The sequence below is a fragment of the Zonotrichia leucophrys genome, unplaced genomic scaffold (assembly GCF_028769735.1).
Source record: "Zonotrichia leucophrys gambelii isolate GWCS_2022_RI unplaced genomic scaffold, RI_Zleu_2.0 Scaffold_75_219274, whole genome shotgun sequence".
Lineage (NCBI taxonomy): Eukaryota > Metazoa > Chordata > Aves > Passeriformes > Passerellidae > Zonotrichia > Zonotrichia leucophrys.
In genome coordinates this window covers 94,244-112,617 of record NW_026992280.1, presented here as the reverse complement: position 1 = coordinate 112,617, position 18,374 = coordinate 94,244, and the positions used below count along the sequence as shown (strand labels likewise).

Here is an 18,374-nt window from a genome sequence, read left to right as displayed (position 1 = left end):
AAAATTCACCCAAATTTACCCCAAATCCACCCAAATTTACCCAAAGCTCAAGAGAATTTGACCCAAATTTACCCAAACGTGACCAAAATTTAGCCAAAGTTTAGTGTGAAGTTTAGCAAAATCCAGCCAAAATTAACCTGAACTCAACCCAAACTCAACCAAACCCACCCAAACCCAACCCAAACCCACCCAAACTCAACTGAACCCACCCAAACTCAACCAATCCTCCCCAAAGTCAACTAAACCCAACTAAACTCAACCAAACCCAACCAAACCCAACCCAAACCTAACTCAACTCAACCCAACCCCAACTAAATCCAACCCAAACTCATCCAAACCCAACTAAATTCAACCCAAACTCAACAAAAACCCAACTCAACCCAAACCCAACCAAACCCAACCCAAATCCAACTAAACCCAACTGAACCAAACCAAACTCAACCAACCCCTCCCAAACCCAACCAAACTCAACCAACCCATCCCAAAGTCAACTAAACCCAACTCAACCCATCCAAACCCAACCCACCAAACCCAACCCAACCAAACCCACCCAAACTCAACCAAACCCAACCCAACCCCAACCAAACCCAACTATGCTCAACCAAACCCAACCAAAACCTCAACCAAACCCAACCCAAACTCAACCAAACCCAACATCCAACAAACCACCAAACTCAACCAAATCAACATCTCACCAAACCACCCCAACCCAACCCAACCCAACCCAACCCAAACCCAACCAAGCCAACCAAACCCAACTCAACCTCAACCAAACCCAACCCAACCTCACCAAGCCCAACACCAACCAAACCCTTCAAACTCAACCAAACCCCCCAACCTCAACCAAACCCATCCAAACCCAACCAAACCCAACCCAAACTCAACCAAACCCAACCCAAGGCCAACCAAACCCAACCAAACCCAACCCAACCTCAACCAAACCCAACCCAAACTCAACCAAACCCAACCCAAACTCAACCAAACCCACCCAAACTCAACCAAACCCAACCCAAACTCAACCAAACCCAACTAAATTCAACTCAAACTCAACCCAACCTCAACTAAACCCACCCAAACTCAACCAAACCCAACCCAACCCAACCAAACCCAACCCAACCTCAACCAAACCCAACCAAACCCAACCCAAACTCAACCAAACCCAACCCAAACTCAACCAAACCCACCCAAACTCAACTAAACCCAACTCAACTCATCCAAACCCACCCAACCTCAACCAAACCCAACCCAACCTCAACCAAACCCATCCAAACTCAACCAAACCCAACCCAAGGCCAACCAAACCCAACTATGCTCAACCAAACCCAACCCAACCTCAACCAAACCCAACCAAACCCTCAACCAAACCCAACCACAACCTCAACAAACCCAACCAAAACCCAACAAACCCAACCCAACAAACCCAACCCAACCCAACAAACCCAACCCAACTCAACTCAAACCCAACCCAACTCAACCAAACCCACCCAACCTCAACCAAACCCACCAACCTCAACAAACCCAACCAACCACCAAACCCACCAAACCCAACCCAACCTAACCCAAACCCAAGTAAAGCACTCAAACTCAAACCCAACCTCAACCAAACCCAACCTGCTCAACCAACCCAACCAAACCCACCCAACCCACCAAACCCAACCAAGCCCCACCCCGCCCCGCGCCGGCCGGGCCGTACCCAGGAATCCCAGCTGGCTCCCGTCCACCATGAAGTCCACGCTGTAAACCTCCAGCGGCTTGGCGTCCTAAGGGGACACCCCTGTCACCGTCACTGACACCGACACTGTCACTGTGTCACTGTCACTGTGTCACTGTCAGCACATCACTGTCACTGTCACTGTCTGTCACTGTCACTGTCACCATCGCTGTCACCAGCCACTGTCACCATCACCAACACTGTCCCGTGTCACCGTCACTGTCACTGTACTGTCCATACTGTCCTGTCATTGTCACTGTGTCACTGTCACGTCATGTCCTGTCACTGTGTCACTGTTCACTGTGTCACTGTCCCTTCACTGTTCACTGTGTCACTGTCACCTCACGTGTCACTGTCACTATCACTGTCACGTGTCACTGTCACTGTGTCACTGTCACTGTCACTGTCACTGTCACTGTCACGTGTCACTCACCATCACTGTCACTGTCACTGGTCACTGTCACCGTCACGTCACTGTGTCACGTCACTGTGTCACTGTGTCACTGTCATTGTCACTGTCACTGTGTCACTGTCATTGTCACTGTCACTGTGTCACTGTCACTGTCACTGTTATTGTCACTGTCACTGTGTCACTGTCACTGTGTCACTGTCACTGTCACTGTGTCACTGTCACTGTGTCACTGTCACTGTGTCACTGTCACCTCCTGTCACTGTGTCACTGTCACTGGTCACTGTGGTCACTGTCACTGTTTTCACTGTTCACTGTGTCACACTGTCACTGTGTCACTGTCACTGTGTCACTGTGTCACTGTGTCACTGTCGCTGTGTCACTGTCACTGTCACTGTGTCACTGTCACTGTGTCACTGTGTCACTGTCACTGTGTCACTGTCACTGTCACTGTGTCACTGTCACTGTGTCACCGTCACTGTCACCGTCACTGTGTCACTGTCACTGTGTCACTGTCACTGTGTCACTGTGTCACTGTCACTGTGTCACTGTCACTGACACCGACACTGTCACCGTCACCATCACTGTCACCCCTGTCACTGTCACCGTCACCATCACTGTGTCACCGTAACTGTGTCACTGTGTCAGCCACTGTCACTGTCACCGTGTCACTGTGTCACCGTGTCACTGTCACCATCACTGTCACTGTGTCACTGTCACTGTCACTGTCACTGTGTCACTGTCACTGTCACCGTCACTGTGTCACTGTCACTGTCACTGTGTCACTGTCACTGTGTCACTGTGTCACTGTCACTGTGTCACTGTCACTGTGTCACTGTGTCACTGTGTCACCGTCACTGTGTCACTGTCACTGTGTCACTGTCACTGTGTCACTGTGTCACTGTCACTGTCACTGTCACTGTGTCACTGTCACTGTGTCACTGTCACTGTCACCGTCAATGTCACTGTCACCATCGCTGTCACCGTCACTGTCACTGTCACCGTGTCCTCCAGAGCCTTGGGCTGCCCTGGAGACCTCTGAGAGTCCTCCAGGAGCTCTGAATGTCCCTCAGGTGTCCCCCAGGTGTGCCCAGGACCTTCAGGTGTCACCTAAAACCCTCAGGTGTCACCCAAGACCCTCAGGTGTCCCCAAGGACCTTCAGGGGTCACCCAAGATCCTCAGATGTCACCTAAAACCCTCAGGTGTCCCCTAGGTGTGCCCCAGCACCCTCAGGTGTCACCCAAGATCTTCAGGTGTCCCCAGGAACCTTCAGGTGTCCCCCAGCCATGTCCCCAAGGCAGGTCTGGTGGCCCAGGGACAGTTTGGTGTCCCCAAGGTGTTTCTGGTGTCCCCTTGGTGGGTTTGGTGACCCTGTGAGGAGTTTCATGGCCCCATGGCATGTCTGGTGTCCCCAAGGTGGTTCTGGTGTCCCCCTGGGTGTGTTTGGTGTCCCTGAGGTGGTTCTGGTGTCCCCATGTCAGGTTTGGTGTCCCCAAGGTGGTCTGGTGTCCCACGTGTGTTCGGCTCCCCATGTCAGGTTTGGTGTCCCCATGCGGGTTCGGTGTCCCCATGATGGGTTCGGTGTCCCCAACATGGGTTCGGTGTCCCAGCATGGGTTCGTGTCCCCAACATGGGTTCGGTGTCCCCATGTCAGGTTTGGTGTCCCCAAGGTGGTTCTGGTGACCCCATGACAAGTTTGATGGCCCCATGGTGTGCTTGGTGTCCCCCTGGTGGGTTTGGTGTCCCCAAGGTGGTTCTGGTGTCCCCATGGTGGGTTTGGTGTCCCCATGTCAGGTTTGATGGCCCCATGGTGGGTTTGGTGTCCCCAACATGGGTTTGGTGTCCCTGAGGTGGTTCTGGTGTCCCCCTGGTGTGTTTGGTGACCCCATGATGGGTTTGGTGTCCCCACGGTGTGTTCGGTGTCCCCAGCATGGGTTCAGTGTCCCCAAGGTGTGTTTGGTGTCCCCATGATGGGTTTGGTGTCCCCATGTCAGGTTTGGTGTCCCTGAGGTGGTTCTGGTGTCCCCATGGTGGGTTTGGTGTCCCCATGTCAGGTTTGGTGTCCCCATGGCGGTTCGGTGTCCCCAAGGTGTGTTCGGTGTCCCCAGCATGGGTTCAGTGTCCCCAAGGTGTGTTTGGTGTCCCTGAGGTGGTTCTGGTGTCCCCCTGGTGGGTTTGGTGTCCCTGAGGTGGTTCTGGTGTCCCCACGGTGGGTTCAGTGTCCCCATGATGGGTTTGGTGACCCTGTGTCAGGTTTGGTGTCCCCAAGGAGGGTTCGGTGTCCCCATGATGGGTTTGGTGTCCCCACGGTGTGTTCGGCGTCCCCATGTCAGGTTTGGTGTCCCTGAGGTGGTTCTGGTGTCCCCACAGTGGGTTTGGTGTCCCCATGGTGGTTCTGGTGTCCCCACGGTGTGTTTGGTGTCCCCATGGCAGGTTAGGTGTCCCCAACATGGTTCAGTGTCCCCAAGGTGGGTTTGGTGTCCCCACGGTGTGTTCGGTGTCCCCATGACAAGTTTGATGGCCCCATGGTGTGCTGGTGTCCCCCTGGTGGGTTTGGTGTCCCCATGATGGTTTGGTGTCCCTGAGGTGGTTTGGTGTCCCCATGATGGGTTCGTGTCCCCATGGTGGTTCAGTGTCCCCAAGGAGGGTTTGGTGTCCCCCTGGTGTGTTGGTGTCCCCATGTCAGGTTTGGTGGCCCTATAGGGTTTGGTGTTCCCATGGCAGGTTTGGTGACCCCATGGTGGGTTCTGATGGCTCTGTGAGGTTTTGGTGACCCCATGGCAGGTTCAGTGTCCCCAAGGTGTGTTTGGTGTCCCTGAGGTGGTTCTGGTGTCCCCCTGGGTGTGTTTGGTGTCCCCATGGTGGGTTCGGTGTCCCCATGTCAGGTTTGGTGTCCCTGAGGTGGTTCTGGTGTCCCCTGGGTGTGTTTGGTGTCCCCAAGGAGGGTTTGGTGTCCCCTGGCGGGTTTGGTGTCCCCATGACAAGTTTGGTGACCCGTGTCAGGTTTGGTGTCCCCAGGGTGGTTCTGGTGTCCCCCTGGTGTGTTCGGTGTCCCCATGTCAGGTTTGGTGTCCCTGAGGTGGTTCTGGTGTCCCCCTGGGTGTGTTCGGTGTCCCTGAGGTGGTTCTGGTGTCCCCACGGTGTGTTTGGTGTCCCCACATGGGTTCGGTGTCCCCATGATGGGTTGGTGTCCCCATGACAAGTTTGATGGCCCCATGGCAGGTTTGGTGTCCCCATGGTGGGTTTGGTGTCCCCATGGCAGGTTCAGTGTCCCCCTGGTGAGTTTGGTGTCCCCATGTGAGTTCGGGTCCCCCTGGTGTGTTTGTGTCCCTGAGGTGGTTCTGGTGTCCCCCTGGTGTGTTCGGCGTCCCCATGTCAGGTTTGGTGTCCCTGAGGTGGGTTTGGTGACCCCATGGCGGGTTCGGTGTCCCCATGAGAAGTTTGATGGCCCCATGTCAGGTTTGGTGTCCCCCTGGTGTGTTTGGTGTCCCCATGATGGGTTTGGTGTCCCCACGGTGTGTTGGGTGTCCCCATGTCCTCACCCGGCTGACGAGGGACAGCGTCTTGCTCTCCTCCTGGTAGCGCAGCAGCGAGATGCTCTTCATGAGGTCGGCGGCCAGGATGAAGCTCTTGACGCTGATCATCTGGTGGATGTAGAGCTGCGTGTCGATGAACGCCATGCCCGTCAGCTCGTTGTCCTTCAGGCTCCACAGGAAGATCTGAGGGGACACCCCGAGGTCACCATGGAGCTCCCTGACCTTGTGGTGGCACCTCAGGTCACCAACCCAACCCAAACCCAACTGATGTGGCCACCACCATCATTGTCTCATTGTCCTTCAGGCTCCACAGGAAGATCTGAGGGGACACCCCGAGGTCACCATGGAGCTCCTGGAGCTCATGGTGGCACCTCAGGTCACCAACCCAAACCCAACTGATGTGGCCACCACCATCATCCCATTGTCATTCAGTTCTCCAGAAGGATCTGAGGGGACAATGGCACCCCGAGGTCACCATGGAACTCCTGGAGCTCATTGGTGGCACCTTGAGGTCACCAACCCAACCCAAACCCAACTGATGTGGCCACCACCATCATTGTCTCATTGCCCTTGAGGATCCTCAGAAGGATCTGAGGGGACACAGGGACACCCCGAGGTCACCATGGAGCTCCTTGACCTTGTGGTGGCACCTCAGGTCACCAACCCAAACCCAACTGATGTGGCCACCACCATCATCCCATTGTCCTTCAGGATCCTCAGGAAGATCTGAGGGGACACCCCCAGGTCACCATGGAGCTCCTGAGCTCATGGTGGCACCTCGAGGTCACCAACCCAACCCAACCTGAACCAACCAAAGCTGGGTGGCCACCACCATCATCCCATTGCCCTTGAGATCCTCAGGAAGATCTGAGGTGACAGTGACATCTCAAGGTCACCATGGAGCTCCTTGACCTCATGGTGGTCTCTGACACTCCTTGGTGGCACCTCAAGTCACCAATCCAAACACCACTGATGCTGAGTGGCCACCAAGGTCAGCTCGTTGTCCTTGAGGTTCCACAGGAAGATCTGAGGGGACACCCCGAGGTCACCATGCAGCTCCTGGAGCTCATGGTGGCACCTCAGGTCACCAACCCAACCCAACTGATGTGCCACTACCATCAGCCCATTGTCCTTCAGGCTCCACAGGAAGATCTGAGGGGACACCCCGAGGTCACCATGGAGCTCCTGGAGCTCATGGTGGCACCTCAAGGTCACCAACCCAAACCCAACTGATGTGGCCACCACCATCATTGTCTCATTGTCCTTCAGTTCTCCAGAAGGATCTGAGGGGACAATGACACCCTAAGGTCACCATGGAGCTCCCTGACCTTGTGGTGGCACCTCAGGTCACCAACCCAACCTGAACCCAACTGACGTTGAGGTGCCACCACCATCATCTCATTGTCCTTCAGGCTCCACAGGAAGATCTGAGGTGACAGTGACATCTCAAGGTCACCATGGAGCTCCTTGACCTCATGGTGGTCTCTGACACCTCCTTGGTGGCACCTCAAGTCACCAATCCAAACCCAACTGATGCTGAGTGGCCACCAAGGTCAGCTCGTTGTCCTTGAGGTTCCACAGGAAGATCTGAGGGGACACCCCCAGGTCACCATGGAGCTCCCTGACCTTGTGGTGGCACCTCAGGTCACCAACCCAACCCAACTGATGTGGCCACCACCATCATTGTCTCATTGTCCTTCAGGCTCCACAGGAAGATCTGAGGGGACAATGACACCCTAAGGTCACCATGGAGCTCCTTGACCTTGTGGTGGCACCTCAAGTCATTGGCCCAAACCCAAACCAACAAACACTGAGGTGCCACCAAGGTCAGCTTGTTGTCCCTCAGGCTCTCCAGAAGGATCTGAGGGGACACAGGGACACCCCGAGGTCACCATGGAGCTCCTTGACCTTGTGGTGGCACCTCAGGTCACCAACCCAAACCCAACTGATGTGGCCACCACCATCATCCCATTGTCCTTCAGTTCTCCAGAAGGATCTGAGGGGACAATGACACCCTAAGGTCACCATGGAGCTCCTCAACTTTGTGGTGGCACCTCGAGGTCACCAACCCAAACCCAACTGATGTGGCCACCACCATCATCCCATTGCCCTTGAGGATCCTCAGGAAGATCTGAGGGGACAATGACACCCCAAGGTCACCATGGAGCTCCTGGAGCTCATGGTGGCACCTCAAGGTCACCAATCTGAACCAAACCAGCACTGAGTGGCCACCAAGGTCAGCCCATTGTCCCTCAGCTTCCACAGGAAGATCTGAGGGGACACCCTGAGGTCACCATGGAGCTCCTTGACCTTGTGGTGGCACCTCAGGTCACCAACCCAAACCCAACTGATGTGGCCACCACCATCATCCCATTGCCCTTGAGGATCCTCAGGAAGATCTGAGGTGACAGTGACATCTCAAGGTCACCATGGAGCTCCTTGACCTCATGGGGGTCTCTGACACCTCCTTGGTGGCACCTCAAGTCACCAATCCAAACACCACTGATGCTGAGTGGCCACCAAGGTCAGCTCGTTGTCCTTGAGGTTCCACAGGAAGATCTGAGGGGACACCCCGAGGTCACCATGGAGCTCCCTGACCTTGTGGTGGCACCTCAGGTCACCAACCCAAACCCAACTGATGTGGCCACCACCATCATCCCATTGTCCTTCAGGCTCTCCAGGAGGATCTGAGGGGACAATGACACCCCGAGGTCACCATGGAGCTCCTTGACCTTGTGGTGGCACCTCAGGTCACCAACCCAACCTGAACCCAACAAACACTGAGGTGCCACCACCATCATCCCATTGTCCTTCAGGCTCCACAGGAAGATCTGAGGGGACACCTGAAGGTCACCATGGAGCTCCCTGACCTTGTGGCGGCTCCTCAGGTCATTGGCCCAAACTCAACCCAACAAACACTGAGGTGCCACCAAGGTCAGCTCGTTGTCCTTCAGGCTCTCCAGAAGGATCTGAGGGGACATAGGAACACCCCAAGGTCACCATGGAGCTCCCTGACCTTGTGGTGGCACCTCAGGTCACCAACCCAACCCAACTGATGTGGCCACCACCATCATCCCATTGTCCTTCAGTTCTCCAGAAGGATCTGAGGGGACACAGGGACACCCCGAGGTCACCATGGAGCTCCTTGACCTTGTGGTGGCCTCTGACACCTCCTTGGTGGCCCCTCAGGCCATGTGTGTGCCCAGGTGTGCCCAGGTGTGTCTGTGGATATTCCCAGCTGTACCCAGGTGTGCCAGGTGTGTACCCAGCTGTGCCCAGGTGTGTCTGTGGATATTCCCAGCTGTACCCAGGTGTGCCCAGGTGTGTCTGTGGATATTCCCAGCTGTACCCAGGTGTGCCAGGTGTACCAGGTGTGTACCCAGGTGTGCCCAGGTGTGTCTGTGGTTATTCCCAGCTGTACCCAGGTGTGCCAGGTGTACCTTTTGCCCGATGGCAGACACCAGGTAGCCGTGGCAGTGGCACAGGGCTGTACCCAGGTGTGCCCAGGTATACCCAGGTGTGCCCAGGTGCCCCAGGTGTGCCAGGTGTGTCTGTGGTTATTCCCAGGTGTGCCCAGGTGTGCCAGGTGTACCTTTTGCCCGATGGCAGACACCAGGTAGCCGTGGCAGTGGCACAGGTGAGTACCCAGCTGTACCCAGGTGTGCCCAGGTGTGTACCCAGGTGTGCCCAGGTGTGCCAGGTGTGTCTGTGGTTATTCCCAGGTGTGCCAGGTGTACCTTTTGCCCGATGGCAGACACCAGGTAGCCGTGGCAGTGGCACAGGGCTGTACCCAGGTGTGCCCAGGTGTGCCCAGGTGTGTACCCAGGTGTGCCCAGGTGCCCCCAGGTGTGCCAGGTGTACCTTTTGCCCGATGGCAGACACCAGGTAGCCGTGGCAGTGGCACAGGTGAGTACCCAGCTGTACCCAGGTGTGCCCAGGTGTGTACCCAGGTGTGCCCAGGTGTGCCAGGTGTGTCTGTGGTTATTCCCAGGTGCCCCCAGGTGTGCCAGGTGTACCTTTTGCCCGATGGCAGACACCAGGTAGCCGTGGCAGTGGCACAGGTGAGTACCCAGCTGTACCCAGGTGTGCCCAGGTGTGCCAGGTGTGTCTGTGGTTATTCCCAGGTGTGCCAGGTGTACCTTTTGCCCGATGGCAGACACCAGGTATCCATGGCAGTGGCACAGGGCTGTACCCAGGTGTGCCCAGGTGCCCCCAGGTGTGCCAGGTGTGTCTGTGGTTATTCCCAGGTGTACCCAGGTGTGCCCAGGTGTGCCAGGTGTACCTTTTGCCCGATGGCAGACACCAGGTAGCCGTGGCAGTGGCACAGGGCTGTACCCAGGTGTGCCCAGGTGTGTCTGTGGTTATTCCCAGGTGTGCCCAGGTGCCCCCAGGTGTGCCAGGTGTGTCTGTGGTTATTCCCAGGTGTGCCCAGGTGCCCCCAGGTGTGTCTGTGGTTATTCCCAGGTGCCCCCAGGTGTGCCAGGTGTACCTTTTGCCCGATGGCAGACACCAGGTAGCCGTGGCAGTGGCACAGGTGAGTACCCAGGTGTGTCTGTGGTTATTCCCAGGTGTGCCCAGGTGTGCCAGGTGTACCTTTTGCCCGATGGCAGACACCAGGTAGCCGTGGCAGTGGCACAGGGCTGTACCCAGCTGTGCCCAGGTGTACCCAGGTGTGCCCAGGTGTGCCAGGTGTACCTTTTGCCCGATGGCAGACACCAGGTAGCCGTGGCAGTGGCACAGGGCTGTACCCAGGTGTGTCTGTGGATATTCCCAGGTGTGTACCCAGGTGTGCCCAGGTGTGTCTGTGGTTATTCCCAGGTGTGCCAGGTGTACCTTTTGCCCGATGGCAGACACCAGGTAGCCGTGGCAGTGGCACAGGTGAGTACCCAGGTGTACCCAGGTGTGCCCAGGTGTGTACCCAGGTGTGCCCAGGTGTGCCCAGGTGTGTGCCCAGGTGTGCCAGGTGTACCTTTTGCCCGATGGCAGACACCAGGTAGCCGTGGCAGTGGCACAGGGCTGTACCCAGGTGTGTCTGTGGTTATTCCCAGGTGTGCCCAGGTGTGCCCAGGTGTGCCAGGTGTACCTTTTGCCCGATGGCAGACACCAGGTAGCCGTGGCAGTGGCACAGGGCTGTACCCAGGTGTGTCTGTGGTTATTCCCAGCTGTACCCAGGTGTGCCCAGGTGTGCCCAGGTGTGTCTGTGGTTATTCCCAGGTGCCCCCAGGTGTGTACCCAGGTGTGCCCAGGTACCCCCAGGTGTGCCAGGTGTACCTTTTGCCCGATGGCAGACACCAGGTAGCCGTGGCAGTGGCACAGGGCTGTACCCAGGTGTGCCCAGGTGTGCCCAGGTGTGCCAGGTGTACCTTTTGCCCGATGGCAGACACCAGGTAGCCGTGGCAGTGGCACAGGGCTGTACCCAGGTGTGCCCAGGTGTGTCTGTGGTTATTCCCAGGTGTGCCCAGGTGTGCCAGGTGTACCTTTTGCCCGATGGCAGACACCAGGTAGCCGTGGCAGTGGCACAGGGCCGTCACGGGTCCCTTCTGCTCCTTCTCGTAGAGCACCTTGAACTTGTTCTTGGTCAGCGGCTGCCCCGGCTCGGGCACCACCTCGATCACGTCCAGGATCAGGATCTGACAGGTGAGACACGGACAGGTGAGACATGGAGACCCCATGTCACCACCTCGATCACGTCCAGGATCAGGATCTGACACAGGTGAGACATGGACAGGTGAGATATGGAGACCCCATGTCACCACCTCGATCACATCCAGGATCAGGATCTGACAGGTGAGACACGGACAGGTGAGACAGGTGAGACATGGAGAGATGGACCCCTGGCACCACCTCGATCACGTCCAGGATCAGGATCTGAGACACGGACAGGTGAGACACGGACAGGTGAGACACGGACAGGTGAGACAGGTGAGACATGGAGCCTCATGTCACCACCTGGATCACGTCCAGGATCAGGATCTGACAGGTGAGACATGGACAGGTGACACAGGTGAGACATGGAGACCCCATGTCACCACCTCGATCACGTCCAGGATCAGGATCTGACAGGTGAGACATGGACAGGTGAGACAGGGAGGGGTGGGACATGGACAAGTGTGGCATGGACAGGTGAGACATGGAGACCCCATGTCACCACCTCGATCACGTCCAGGATCAGGATCTGACAGGTGAGACACGGACAGGTGAGACAGGTGAGACATGGAGAGATGGACACCTCATCACCACCTCGATCACGTCCAGGATCAGGATCTGAGACAGGTGAGACATGGACAGGTGTGACATGGACAGGTGAGACACGGACAGGTGAGCCATGGAGACCTCATGTCACCACCTGGATCACGTCCAGGATCAGGATCGGACAGGTGAGACATGGACAGGTGAGACAGGTGAGACATGGAGAGATGGACCCCTGGCACCACCTCGATCACGTCCAGGATCAGGATCTGACAGGTGAGACATGGACAGGTGAGATATGGACAGGTGAGACAGGTGAGTTATGGACAGACCAGGTACCCCTGGTACCACCTGGATCACGTCCAGGATCAGGATCTGAGACACGGACAGGTGAGACACGGACAGGTGAGACACAGACAGGTGAGACATGGAGGGATGGGACACAGGTGAGACAGGTGAGACACGGACAGGTGAGACATGGACAGGTGAGACATGGAGACCCCATGTCACCACCTCGATCACATCCAGGATCAGGATCTGACAGGTGAAATATGGACAGGTGAGACAGGTGAGACATGGAGACCTCAGCACCACCTCGATCATGTCCAGGATCAGGATCTGACACAGGTGAGCCATGGACAGGTGAGCCATGGACAGGTGAGACATGGAGCCTCATGTCACCACCTCGATCACGTCCAGGATCAGGATCTGAGATAGGTGAGATATGGACAGGTGAGACAGGTGAGACATGGACAGACCAGGTACCACTGGTACCACCTCGATCACGTCCAGGATCAGGATCTGACAGGTGAGACACGGACAGGTGAGACACGGACAGGTGAGACATGGAGAGATGGACCCCTGGTACCACCTCGATCACGTCCAGGATCAGGATCTGACACAGGTGAGACACGGACAGGTGAGACATGGACAGGTGAGACATGGACACCTCAGCACCACCTGGATCATGTCCAGGATCAGGATCTGAGACAGGTGAGACACGGACAGGTGAGACACGGACCCTCCAGGAGAGCCATGGACCTCCTGGTACCACCTCAATCGTGTCCAGGATCAGGATCTGACAGGTGAGACAGGTGAGCAATGGACAGGTGAGACATGGACACCTCAGCACCACCTGGATCATGTCCAGGATCAGGATCTGACACAGGTGAGACACGGACAGGTGAGACAGGTGAGACACGGACAGGTGAGACACGGACAGGTGAGATATGGAGACCCCATGTCACCACCTCGATCACGTCCAGGATCAGGATCTGAGACAGGTGAGACAGGTGAGCAATGGACAGGTGAGACATGGACAGGTGAGACATGGACAGGTGAGACATGGAGACCCCATGTCACCCCCTGGATCACGTCCAGGATCAGGATCTAAGACAGATGAGACACGGACAGGTGAGACACGGACAGGTGAGACATGGAGAGATGGACCCCTGGTACCACCTCGATCACATCCAGGATCAGGATCTGACAGGTGAGACACGGACAGGTGAGACAGGTGAGACATGGACAGGTGAGTTATGGACAGACCAGGAGAGCCATGGACCCCCTGGCACCACCTCGATCACGTCCAGGACCAGGATCTGGGACAGGGACAGGTGACACAGGTGAGACATGGACAGGTGAGACATGGACAGGTGAGCCATGGACAGAGCAGGTGAGTCCTGGCACCCCCAGGTGTGTCCTGAAACTCTCCAGGTGTTCCCCCAGAACACCTTCAGAGCCCACAGGTGTCCCAAAGGTGTCCCAAAGGTGAAACCAGGGTCCCCGGAACGTGCCCCAGGTGTGCCCAGGTGTGCCCAGGTGCGTACCCGGCCCCGGCAGGTGACCTCCTCGCCCTGCACCAGGCAGGTGTGACCCCAGGTGTATCCCAGCTGTACCCAGGTGTATCCCAGGTGTATCCCAGGTGTGCCCAGGTGCCCCCAGGTGTGCCCAGGTGTATCCCAGGTGTGACCCCAGGTGTGCCCAGGTGCCCCCAGGTGTGCCATACCCGGCCCCGGCAGGTGACCTCCTCGCCCTGCACCAGGCAGGTGTGCCCAGGTGCCCCCAGGTGTGCCCAGGTACGTACCCGGCCCCGGCAGGTGACCTCCTCGCCCTGCATCAGGCAGGTGTGACCCCAGGTGTGCCCAGGTGCCCCCAGGTGTGCCCAGGTGTATCCCAGGTGCCCCCAGGTGTGCCCAGGTGTATCCCAGGTGTGCCCAGGTGTATCCCAGGTGTGACATACCCGGCCCCGGCAGGTGACCTCCTCGCCCTGCATCAGGCAGGTGTGCCCAGGTGTATCCCAGCTGTACCCAGGTGTGCCCAGGTGCCCCCAGGTGTACCCCAGCTGTACCCAGGTGCCCCCAGGTGTGCCCAGGTGTATCCCAGGTGCCCCCAGGTGTGCTCAGGTACATACCCGGCCCCGGCAGGTGACCTCCTCGCCCTGCATCAGGCAGGTGTGACCCCAGGTGTATCTCAGCTGTACCCAGGTGTGCTCAGGTGCCCCCAGGTGTGCCCAGGTGTCCCCCAGGTGTGCCCCCAGGTGTGCTCAGGTACATACCCGGCCCCGGCAGATGACCTCCTCGCCCTGCATCAGGCAGGTGTGACCCAAGGTGTATCCCAGGTGCCCCCAGGTGTGCCCAGGTGTATCCCAGGTGTGCCCCCAGGTGTGCCCAGGTGTCCCCCAGGTGTGACCCCAGGTGTGCCCAGGTGTATCCCAGGTGTGCCCAGGTGCCCCCAGGTGTGCCATACCCGGCCCCGGCAGGTGACCTCCTTGCCCTGCATCAGGCAGGTGTGACCCCAGGTGTATCCCAGCTGTGCCCAGGTGTATCCCAGGTGCCCCCAGGTGTGCCCAGGTGCCCCCAGGTGTATCCCAGGTGTATCCCAGGTGCCCCCAGGTGCCCCCAGGTGTGCCCAGGTGTATCCCAGGTGCCCCCAGGTGCCCCCAGGTGTGCCCAGGTACGTACCCGGCCCCGGCAGGTGACCTCCTCGCCCTGCATCAGGCAGGTGTGACCCCAGGTGTGCCCAGGTGTATCCCAGGTGTGCCCAGCTGATCCCCAGGTGCCCCCAGGTGTGCCCAGGTGTATCCCAGGTGCCCCCAGGTGTGCCCCCAGGTGCCCCCAGGTGCGTACCCGGCCCCGGCAGGTGACCTCCTCGCCCTGCATCAGGCAGGTGTGACCCCAGGTGCCCCCAGGTGTATCCCAGGTGCCCCCAGGTGTGCCCAGGTGCCCCCAGGTGCGTACCCGGCCCCGGCAGGTGACCTCCTCGCCCTGCATCAGGCAGGTGCCCACGGCCACGTAGCCCTTGAGGCCCGACACCGTCTCCTCGGAGCGCAGCGACACCGTCTTCATGCAGGTGACGTGCTCCCACTCCTCCAGGGCGATCCTGGGCACAGGTGGGCACAGGTGAGCTCAGGGTGGGCACAGGTGGGCACAGGTGAGACATGGGGGGGTCAGGTGGGCACCCCAGGTGTGGCTCAGGTCACCCCATGCAGGTGTGTGCCCGCTCCTCCAGCGCGATCCTGGGCAGGTGGGACCAGGTGGGCACAGGTGGGCACAGGTGGGCACATGCAGGGTTAAGGTGAGGTTAGGGGGCACATAAGGGGCTCAGGTGATGCCCCAGGTGTGGCTCAGGTCACCCATGCAGGTGATGCGCTCCCACTCCTCCAGGGCAATCCTGCACAGGTGGGCACAGGTGGGCACAGGTGAGCTCAGGGTGGGCACAGGTGAGGTCAGGGTGGGGTCAGGTGAGACATGGGGGGGGGTCAGAGGGGCATCCCAGGTGTCTCAGGTCACCCATGCAGGTGTGTGCCCGCTGCTCCAGGGTGATCCTGCACAGGTGGGCACAGGTGAGCTCAGGGCGGGCACAGGTGAGGTCAGGGTGGGCACAGGTGGGCACAGGTGAGACATGGGGGGGGGTCAGGGTGGGCACCCCAGGTGTGGCTCAGGTCACCCCATGCAGGTGATGTGTGCCCGCTCCTCCAGCGCGATCCTGCACAGGTGGGACCAGGTGAGGTCAGGGTGGGCACAGGTGAGACATGGTGGGGTCAGAGGGGCACCCCAGGTGTGGCTCAGGTCACCCCATGCAGGTGTGTGCCCGCTCCTCCAGGGCCATCCGGGGCACAGGTGGGCACAGGTGGGACCAGGTGGGCACAGGTGAGCTCAGGGTGGGGTCAGGGTGGGGTCAGAGGGGCATCCCAGGTGTCTCAGGTCACCCCATGCAGGTGTGTGCCCGCTCCTCCAGCGCGATCCTGGGCAGGTGGGACCAGGTGAGCTCAGGGCGGGCACAGGTGGGCACAGGTGAGACATGGGGGGATCAGGGGGCACCCCAGGGGTCTCAGGTGACGTTCCACATGTGGCTCAGGTGGTGCCCCAGGTGTGTCTCAGGTCACCCCATGCAGGTGTGTGCCCGCTGCTCCAGGGCGATGCTGCACAGGTGGGCACAGGTGGGCACAGGCAGGGTTAAGGTTGGGTTAGGGGGCACATCAAGGGGCTCAGGTGATGCCCCAGGTGTGGCTCAGGTCACCCCATGCAGGTGATGCGCTCCCACTCCTCCAGGGCAATCCTGCACAGGTGGGCACAGGTGAGGTCAGGGTGGGCACAGGTGAGACATGGGGGGGGTCAGGGTAGGGTCAGAGGGGCACCCCAGGTGTGGCTCAGGTCACCCCATGCAGGTGACGTGTGCCCGCTCCTCCAGGGCGATCCTGGGCACAGGTGGGCACAGGTGGGACCAGGTGGGCACAGGTGGGGTTAAGGTTGGGTTAGGGGGCACATCAAGGGGCTCAGGTGATGCCCCAGGTGTGGCTCAGGTCACCCCATGCAGGTGATGTGTGCCCGCTCCTCCAGCGCGATCCTGGGCACAGGTGGGCACAGGTGAGCTCAGGGCGGGCACAGGTGAGACATAGGGGGGGTCAGGGTAGGGTCAGAGGGGCACCCCAGGTGTGGCTCAGGTCACCCATGCAGGTGATGTGTGCCCGCTCCTCCAGGGCCATTCTGGGTACAGGTGGGCACAGGTGAGGTCAGGGTGGGCACAGGTGAGACATGGGGGGGGTCAGGGTAGGGTCAGAGGGGCATCCCAGGTGTGGCTCAGGTCACCCCATGCAGGTGATGTGTGCCCGCTCCTCCAGGGCCATCCTGCACAGGTGGGACCAGGTGAGGTCAGGGCGGGCACAGGTGAGGTCAGGGTGGGCACAGGTGGGCACAGGTGAGACATGGGGGGATCAGGGGGCACCCCAGGGGTCTCAGGTGACGTTCCACATGTGGCTCAGGTGGTGCCCCAGGTGTGGCTCAGGTCACCCATGCAGGTGTGTGCCCGCTGCTCCAGGGCAACCCTGCACAGGTAGGACCAGATGGCACAGGTGGGCACAGGTGAGACATGGGGGGGTCAGGGTGGGCACCCCAGGTGTGGCTCAGGTCACCCCATGCAGGTGTGTGCCCGCTCCTCCAGGGCCATCCTGGGCACAGGTGGGACCAGGAGATTTTGGGGTCCCACCTGGTGTTGGGGATGGGGTCGTGCAGGGTTTGGGATTTTTGGGGTTCCCGAGAGGATTTAGGTGATTTTGGGGTCCCACCTGGTGTTGGGGATGGGGTCACTGTGGGGTTTGGGATTTTTGGGGTTCCCAAGGACATTTTGGGGTTCTCAGGATGTTCTGGGGTCCCACCTGGTGTTGGGGATGGGGTCACTGTGGGGTTTGGGATTTTTGGGGTTCCCGAGGGGATTTTTGGGGTTCCCAGGACATTTCGGGGTTCCCAAGGACATTTTGGGGTTTTTGGGGTCCCAGTCCCACCTGGTGTTGGGGATGGGGTCACTGTGGGGTTTGGGATTTTTGGGGTTCCTGAGGGGATTTTTGGGGTTCCCAGGACATTTTGGGGTTCCCAGGTGTATTTAGGGTATTTTTGGGGTCCCACCTGGTGTTGGGGATGGGGTCACTGTGGGGTTTGGGATTTTTGGGGTTCCTGAGGGGATTTTTGGGGTTCCCAGGATGTTTAGGTGATTTTGGGGTCCACCTGGTGTTGGGGTCACTGAGGGTTTGGGATTTTTGGGGTTCCTGAGGGGATTTTTGGGGTTCCCAGGACATTTTGGGGTCCCACCTGGTGTTGGGGATGGGGTCACTGAGGGGTTTGGGATTTTTGGGGTTCCCAGGTGTATTTAGGGTATTTTTGGGGTCACACCTGGTGTTGGGGATGGGGTCACTGTGGGGTTTGGGATTTTTGGGGTTCCCAAGGACATTTTGGGGTCCCACCTGGTGTTGGGGATGGGGTCACTGCGGGGTTTGGGATTTTTGGGGTTCCTGAGGGGATTTTTGGGGTTCCCAAGGACATTTTGGGGTTTTTGGGGTCCCAGTCCCACCTGGTGTTGGGGATGGGGTCACTGAGGGGTTTGGGATTTTTGGGGTTCCCAAGGACATTTTGGGGTTTTTGGGGTCCCAGTCCCACCTGGTGTTGGGGATGGGGTCACTGCGGGGTTTGGGATTTTTGGGGTTCCCAGGACATTTTGGGGTTCCCAGGTGTATTTAGGGTATTTTTGGGGTCC

At 58.6% G+C, this 18,374-nt stretch overlaps 1 protein-coding gene across 1 annotated transcript in view; it reads right to left on the bottom strand.

The window, feature by feature from the left end:
• LOC135460651 (cleavage and polyadenylation specificity factor subunit 1-like) overlaps positions 1-18,374 on the bottom strand; it is a 117,083-nt gene that overhangs the window by 16,025 nt on the left and 82,684 nt on the right. Inside the window, 4 exon segments of the mRNA XM_064737557.1 lie at positions 1,694-1,760; positions 5,664-5,840; positions 11,135-11,287; positions 15,086-15,227. Of these exon segments, the coding sequence (XP_064593627.1) occupies positions 1,694-1,760; positions 5,664-5,840; positions 11,135-11,287; positions 15,086-15,227 (539 nt within the window).